The 8,581-nt window shown below is 39.7% G+C and overlaps 1 protein-coding gene across 1 annotated transcript in view; it reads right to left on the bottom strand.

Annotated features, from left to right (window-relative positions):
- Window positions 1–8,581, bottom strand: part of MEGF10 (multiple EGF like domains 10) — a 226,316-nt gene that overhangs the window by 3,394 nt on the left and 214,341 nt on the right. Inside the window, exons 19-22 of the mRNA XM_007947463.2 lie at window positions 7,464–7,700; window positions 5,790–5,917; window positions 4,279–4,402; window positions 492–536 (exon numbers count right to left, since the gene is read on the bottom strand). Coding sequence (XP_007945654.1) covers window positions 492–536; window positions 4,279–4,402; window positions 5,790–5,917; window positions 7,464–7,700 — 534 coding nt within the window. The remainder of the gene's footprint in view (window positions 1–491; window positions 537–4,278; window positions 4,403–5,789; window positions 5,918–7,463; window positions 7,701–8,581) is intronic.

Here is an 8,581-nt window from a genome sequence, read left to right as displayed (position 1 = left end):
CTGAGTGAGACACCGAGGGACCAGTGCTGCTGGGAAAGAGACTGTGAGAGACTGTTGGCCGAGGGACGGTGGGCTGGGAGAGAGACTGAGCGTTCTTCCTGAACTTGAGTTGTACCCTGGTGCTTCCCTAACAAACCCCGTAATCTGTGAGTTCTGTGTGGCCACTGCAGCGAATTATCAAACCCAAGAGAGAGATGGTGGGTGCTTTGGGAGGAACGGTTGGTGAAAGGCTGGAGGGAGGCAGCATGTCTGGCCTAGCAGGAGTAGGCCTTGGGTTACTGCTGGTAATCCTGTCTTCCTCTCGTGGGATTAGAGGAGGTCAGAACATGTGGCCTCCTTGTCGTTTTTGCACTACCACACTAACAATTTTACATTTTCTCCACGTTGCCACCTTTGCTTGTTTAACAAATTACTTGTTTCCCAGTTAAAATATTAAAAAGAAAAATTGTGATTCTGATAAATGGATTTCTTCCTTCAAATTAACACCATACCTTTTAAGGATTTTCCCATATAACTTCTGTCAAGTCCAAAAGCACCTATGATAAACAAAGGAAAAACACTCAAGAACTGAAAGCCTGAGAAAGCCCATTTAATATTTCAAAATCATGGAGGAGGATGATTTGAGTACCCACTTATCCCAAAGCAGTGGGGACACTGCTACAAATACGATAAATTACAGTAGGTTAAGATGGAACAAAGTAACTTTTCTCTCATTCCCGCTGGTTGGTATTTTACTGAATACCATTTTATGGAGTTCTTGGAGCTAAATTCTCAATGTAAGTTAGCATTGTTTATCTTCCTTAATCTTAAATTAGTTTACCAAAAAGGTACATTGTGAATATAGTAGATAAATTAATTACACCAGAAGCATTTAGAAATTCATGTCTTATTGATTATATTGGTGTAGAATGAAGATAAGTTGAAGACTTTTTAACCCTTTTTCCACATAACTGCTGCTATTTCTATAGCGTGAGGACATCCCAGAGGACACGGGTACTTGTTCCTACATGTGGCTCAGAACATACACAGTGTTCGCAGAGAAGCAGTAAGGGGAGAAAGGCAGCAGTCAGAAGACCAAGTTTGGGATCTGGCTTTACCTCTATCTTTCTATGAAATCTCGGACAAGAGAATTAACCTTTCTGTGCTTCTCAGTTTATTCCTCTATAAAACAGAGTTGATGGGAGGGTCCAGCCCCTAGGGTTGCCAGATCTAGCAAATAAAAATACAGGAAGGCCAGTTAAATTTGAATTTCAGAGAAACAATAAATAATTTTTAGTATAAGTATGCCTCACATAGTATTCCGGATATTGTTGTTACATGCTGTCATGTCAGTTCCGACTCATAGTGATGCTATGTACAACAGAATGGAACATTGCCTGGTCCTGTGCCTTCCTCACAATAGTCGCTATGTTTGAGACCATTGTTGCAGCCACTGTGTCAGTCTATTTTGTTGAGGGTCTTCCACGTTTTGGTTGACTTTCTACTTTACAATGAATGATGCCTTTCTACAAGCACTGTTCCCTCCTGATAATGTACCCAAAATATTTAAGATGATATCTTTCCATTCTCTCTTCTTAGGAGCATTGTGGCTATACTTCTTCCAAGACAGATTTGTTTGTTCTTCTGAAAGTCCATGCTTTATTTAATATTGGCAGCATAGTGCCTAACGCAATTGACCGCTAACCAGAAGACTGGTGGTTCAAACTCACCAGCCATTTCTTGGAAGGAAGGCTGGGTAAGCTACTTCTGTAGTGATACTGCCTTGGAAACCCAAAGAGGGTCACTAGCAGTCAGATTCGACTCAATTGCAGTAGGTTTTTTTGGTTTGCCAACACCATAATCCAAAGGCATTAATTAATTCTTCAATCTTCCTTATTCATTGTCTGGCTTTCACATGCATATGAAGTGACTAAAAACACCATGGGTTGGGTTAGGTGAACTTTAGTTCTCAAGGTGACATCTTTGCTTTTTAACACTTTAAAAAAAGGTCTTTTGCAGCAGATTTGCCCACTGCACTCACTGCACTGATTTCTTGTCTGATACTTCCATGAATGTTGATTGTGAATCCAAGTAAAATGAAGTCCCTAACAACTTCAATCTTATCTCCATTTATCATAATGTTGCTTATTGGTCCAATTTTGAGTAATTTTGTTTCCTTTATGTTGAGAAGTAATCCATACTGAAGGCTATAGTCTTTGATTTTCATCAGTAAGAGTTTCAAGTCCTCTTTACTTTCAGCAAGATTGTGTCATCTGCATATCACAGGTTGTTAATGAATCTTCTTCCAATTCTGAAGCTGTGTTCTTCATATAGTCCAGTTTCTTGAGTTATTTGTTGAGCAAACAGATTGAATAAGTATAGTGAAAGGATACAACCTTGATGTACACCTTTACTGATTTTTAACCATGCAGAATCTCCTTGTTCTGTTTGATGGACTGCCTCATGGTCTAAGTATAAGTTCTGCATGAGCAAAGTTAAATGTTCTGGAATTTCCATTTTTTGCAATATTATCCATAATTTGTTTTGGTCAACACAGTTGAATGCCTTTGCACAGTCAATATAACACAAGTAAACATCTTTCTGGTATTCTCTGCTTTCAGCCAAGATCCATGTGACATCAGCAGTGATATCCCTCATTCTACATCCTCTTCTGAATCTGGCTTGAATTTTTGGCAGTTTCCTGTCAATGTACTGCTGCAATAGCTTTTGACTTATCTTCAGCATAATTTTACTTGTATGTGATATTTATGATATTGTTCAATAATTTCTGCAATCTCTTGGATCACCTTTCTTTGGAATGGGCACAAATACGGTACATTTAATATTTTGGGGCACATACTTATACTAAAAAGTTCTTGTTTTTTTAACTGGCCTGCAACTCTACCACTGATTAAATATATCTGAGACAGTTCTGTTACCCATAAGACACAAAACAAAAAAACCCAAACTCACTGTCGTTGAGTTGAATCTGACTCATAGAGACCCCTCCTTGGGTTTCTGAGGTGGTTGTTGTTGTTGTTATTTGCCGTCGAGTTGGCCCCGACTCATAGCGACCCCTCCTTGGGTTTCCGAGGCAGTATCACTACGGAAGTAGGATTGCCCAACCTTCCTTCCGAGGAGTGGCTGGTGGGTTTGAACCGCCAGCCTTCTGGTTAGCAGTCAAGTGCTTTAGGCACTATGCTACCAGAGCTCCCCATAAGACACTGAACTCTATATAATTAAGTTCCTCCCTAAAAATAAGGGACACATGCCCGGAAGTTGCATCACATACTTAGTGGTGTATCACAGCAGTCCTTTAAGTGTGTTCCAGGGATCCCTGCCCTTTTTCAGGGGGTTTACCTAACTATTTTAATAATAACATTACTCAATTGTTTGGCTTTTTCAGAGTTCCTAGGTGGTGCAAATCATTAACATGCTCAGCTGTTAACCAAAAGGTTGAAGGTTTGAGTTAACCCAGAGGTGCCTTTAAAGAAAGGCTTGGCAATCTACTTCCAAAAATTAGCCAAGGAAAACTGTATAGATCACAATAGGACACTGTCCAACTCAATTGCTTTGGACATTACATCACGATGGATTAATCACTAGAAAAGAACATCATGTTTGGTGAAATAGAGGGTCAATGACAGCATGAGAGATACTTAGTGAGGATGGGCACAATAGCTGCACCGAAGGACTTGAACGTGCTAACAATTGTGAGAATGATGTAGAACTGGACAACATATTGTTGTGTTGTATATAAGGTCATCATCAGGAGTCAAAGTCGACTTTCTAGCAGCTAACAAAAACTCTGAAGATAACTGTAAAAATTAAGTGAGTTAATATATGTAGAACTAGAATGTAAGCTCCATCTTTGCCTTTTTTCATCAATTTCTGGTACACAGTAGGAATTAAATAAATGTTTGTTGAATGAATAACGTACTCAGGGCAGTAATAAGCCCTATAGAGGTGTTAAGTATAATTCTATTATTATTATTGAGATGTACATTTTTAATAAATCACTTTGGCACAGGCATAAATCTTTGACTATTTTAGGTGACTGAAGGATGTTGTTAGTTGCTGTAGAGTTGATTTGAATTCATGGCAGTCCCACGTGTGCAGAGGAGAACTGCTCCATAGTGTTTTCAAGGCTGTGACCTTTTAAAAGCAGATCACCAGGCTTGTCTTCCAAGGCACCTCTGGGTGGGTTTGAACTCCCCACCTTTCAGCTAGTAGTCAAGGCTTAACCATTTGTGTTACCCAGGAGAGGTGCTTTTTCAGACCAGAGTTGGGAGAGCTTACCAAGCTCATTAAGGTAGCCGCCATGTTTCCAGTCTGCTGGAAGCGTCCCTGTGCAGTCTACCACAGGCCCTCTCTTCCCGGGATTCACATTTTTAAGATTCACAAACAGCTGATTGTTCTTTGACTGTTAAAAATATAAACAATAACATATTAAAGAGACTACAGTGCGGCACAGCCTAGTATTGCTGTTCTGGGAAAATGCAAGTCCAAAGCATGTTTCAAGGATAGGTTCTTTAACGAGGCTAAGCCAAGGGGCAGAGGAGTCTTTTTCTGACCTGGTGGGTCTTACAGAGCAGCAGGATACATGCTCCTCACCCCAACTATTCTCCTCATGGCCTCAGGTGTTTTATTTCACTTTGTCAACCCATGCCAACTAGACATCATTTGGATTTATACACATCGAATTTAGATTTTTTTTAAAAAATGGAATCCTTGGGCTGATCTCTGCCTATCAAAAAACAGTAGGATCTTGTTTGAGTTATAGTCATTTTAAGCAGTTTTCCTAGGCATAAACATGAGAATAAGATTATGTACTTTGCCTCTTTACCTGAATTTGTATGAGAATCAATTGGAATGATGAATTTGAAAGTCTCTGGAGAATGTGAAGTGCTATTTAAATATGAGACACTCTAATTAAAATTCAGCTGCATTAATTTAATTACTGCTGAATTAATTTAATTAGCTTGGTTTTCTTCTAACAGAATGGGAATTAGACAATGGAGATTGGATATAATATTTGGGGCAACTGAAGACAGAAATGTTTGGGAATTCAGACATTGTAGGCAAGGCCTGGGGGTGAGTTGGGTGGTACTAGAGGGGCAGTTCTGGGTTCAAGATAGCTCTAGGTCTCTAACCTCTCTGCATCAGTTTCCTCATTTGCAAAATGGGAATAACAATCACTCTTAATTCACAGGGTTTGTGTGAAGAGCACATGTATTTATATTCTAAAGTGCTTAGAAACGTTATGCACCTTGTATTAGGTTGTCACTAGTTGACAATTTTTGACCTACAAAAAATGGCAACTTCATGTGGTTCCCCCAAATAAATGTATATTATTGTTGTTGCTATTGAAGTATAGGTAGTCAGGAAGGGACACTAAAAGATAAATGGTCAGAAAAGATTAACTTGGCAATTTTACCAAAGGGAGATTCTGTTATAGGTCCTTATGTTTGCATTTATGTTGCTATGAGACATTACTTTAAATCTTCATGCCATATTAGAATTTTTTTTTTTTCCCCTAGGAGGTAGAGATAGGGTGTCCTCGTCTCATGCTGCCTCACTCACAAGTTGGGTAACTATGTTTAGACATGACTTAAACTCCTTAACTCACAAGGTTTTGTCAGTAAACTTGAGATGCTCTTACACTTCCTATAGGATTGTTTTGAGGCATATATTAGGTAAGACATGTAAACTACCTAGAAGATCATCTTGTAAAACGGAGTCCTCCATAAATGCTTGCTCCTTTCCTCTCTCCCCTGCTCATTTTCAAAAACTTGAGCATTTTCCCTCACCTTTGCAATGGACATCCTATCCCTGTTGTTGACATGAGGGGATGTGGCACACTGGGTCAAAGTGTGGTAACTGGGGTTGGTGAAGTAATGGCTGTTAGCATTTCCACCATTGTTGTGAGGAAGAGTTTCTGCAAGAGAAGGAAATGGTTAAGATGGCAGGCTTTCCTAAATCTATGTGGAGAAAGGGAAGCAAAAGCACAAGAACAAATGGTTGGACGGCTACCATAACACAAGTTGGGCAGAATCCCCTCCTGTTGAGCATAGTCAGCAAAGCTTCTAAAAGCAGCTGGGACCCGCCTTCCCACCTGCCTCCTGGAAAAGTGTGAAAGTATCCACAGACAATTGCTCTTTGCTTTGGGGCTTGTACAACTTGTTTTGAAACTACTTTTGCTACAACTTTCCAATTTTTTTTTTCTTTTAAGATGCTGATTTCTTAGCACAATAATTCTGCACTAGAAATACCTTACTAAATAAATCATCAACTTTACATATTCTCTTAGAATCAGTGTATTTATAAACACACAAAAACCCTTCAATAATTGCCCCCTAATTAATAAATATTTAAAGTTTTCAAATTCCTGAGTTTAAGTGGTTACTTTTGATGACTGAGTATGTCACTTATACTTCTATACTTTTATGGAGTCTCTTTGTGACAGAAAAGAAGACTCCAATGAATTTTTTGAAGCATAGCCTTGCTTCCCACTAATATTAAACTTATTTCTTATATAACCTGATTGCTGTTCAATTAATGATTCATGTGGGACCAGGGAGGATTGGAAGGGACAGTGGAAAGCACTTAAGGTCAGGGACAAAAATCTCATCCCTGCCTCTGATTTGCTCCATGAGCTTGGTGAAGTTATGCAGTTATGACCTCTTCCATATGCACTACAAATGCTTAAAGCAAAGCTTCTCCTAAGTTGACATTCCTAAGTCTAAAGCAACCCATAATGAACCCAATCTGCTTAAAGGAACCTCTTCAAAGTGTTAAACAGCAAATATGCCACTTTAAAGACTAAGGTGTCCCTCGCCCAAGCCATAGTATTTTCAATTGCCTCATATGTATGTGAAAATTGGACAATGAATAAAGAAGGCTGAAGAAGAATCGATGCATTTGAATTGTGGTGTTGGCAAAGAATACTGAATATACCATGGACTGCTAGAAGAACAAATAAATCTGTCTTAAAAGAAGTAGAGCTGGGATGCTCCTAGAAGCTAGGATGGCAAGACTTCATCTCTCATACTCTGGTCACGTTAACGGAAGGGACCAGTCCCTGGAGCAGAACATCATGCTTGGTAAAGTAGAGGGTCAGCAAAAAAGAGGAAGACCCTCAATGAGATGGATTGATACAGTGGCTACAACAATTGGGCTCAAATATGGCAATGATTGTGAGGAGGGCACAGTATCAGGCAGTGTTTTGTTCTGTTGTACACAGGGTTACTATGAGTCAGAACTGACTTGATGGCACCTAACAATAACAACAACATATAAATAGAATAGCGATTCAACTACTTTTGAGATCTAAAGCACATCTGCCACAATTTATACCTTTTCTAAACATAAGGCTAATTGAAAACAATGACTGATGGAACAGCCCAATGCCTAGTTCACAGGACCTGGATGGAATCTTCTGTACTTTTGAAGGAGCAAAATGTCTCTCATAACTGTAGTCTTACCTGAAATGGTATAATCTGTACTGATGACCCTCATAGCAGGGGTGTAGGTAACCGCTGGCATGTTTGATTCCTTCCCCTTCTGTTTGTGTCTATAAATAATGAACAATGCCAATAGGAAGAGAACAACTAGGACAAGAATGATGATGCCTGCAATGGCCCCGATTTGGTAGGAATCAGCAGGGAGAGCAGTACTGGTTCGGCTTAAGCTGTTCAGATTTCCAACTATTATAACACCAGCTAGAAAAAAGAGAAAAGAGACTCAGATAAGGATGGCAACATGTAGGACAAGTGTTTCATCTCTATTTACGAAAATCTCACACTGTGTGCTAATGCCTAGATATTTTCACCTCATGAGATGTTAATTTGGAAACTTTCATAAATCGAACAGGAGGAAAAAACAAACATTACTCATTTCAGATGCTGTGGGCTTTTCTGTGCCCAGAGAAAGGCTGCTATGAGCCTCAAAAAAGAGACAGGCTTTCCTGAGCCTGAAGATTCAATAGTAGGGTTTGGAAGCTTCTCACATATTTCAGATTAAACACACAGCAACATGGTTCAATCTTAAAATAATGATGCTGAATAAATGAAGCTAGATAAAAAGAGTACAGTATGATTCTACTGACATGCCATTCTAGAAAATGCAAACTAATATATAGTGATAAAAAGTTGATCAGTCATTCCCGGAGGACTAGTGGGCAGTGGTAACTGGGAAGGGCATGAGGAAACTTTCAGGAGTGATGGATATATTCATTTTTTTGACTGTGGTGATGATTGATGTTGTTGTTGTTGTTAGGAGCCATCGAGTCGTTTCCGACTCATAGTGACCCCATGCACAGCAGAATTAAACACTGCCCGATCCCACGCCAGCTCCATGATCCCTGCTATACTTGAGCTCATCATCACAGCCACCGCATCAATCCATCTTGTTGAAGGCCTTCCACTCTTTCGTTGCCCCTCCACCCTACCAAGCATGACATCCTTCTCCAGGGAATGGTCCCTTCTGACAACATGACCAAAGTAGGTGAGAAGAAGTCTGGCCATTCTCACTTACAAGGAGAATTTCAGATGCACTTCCTCCAGGACAGATCTGTTAGTCCTTTCAGCAGTCCATGGTACTT

This window comes from Orycteropus afer, unplaced genomic scaffold, assembly GCF_000298275.1.
Source record: "Orycteropus afer afer isolate SDZICR_OR568_19922 unplaced genomic scaffold, OryAfe1.0 scaffold00185, whole genome shotgun sequence".
Lineage (NCBI taxonomy): Eukaryota > Metazoa > Chordata > Mammalia > Tubulidentata > Orycteropodidae > Orycteropus > Orycteropus afer.
The sequence above is the reverse complement of the archived record's forward strand: the minus strand, read 5'-3'. Positions and strand labels throughout refer to the sequence as shown.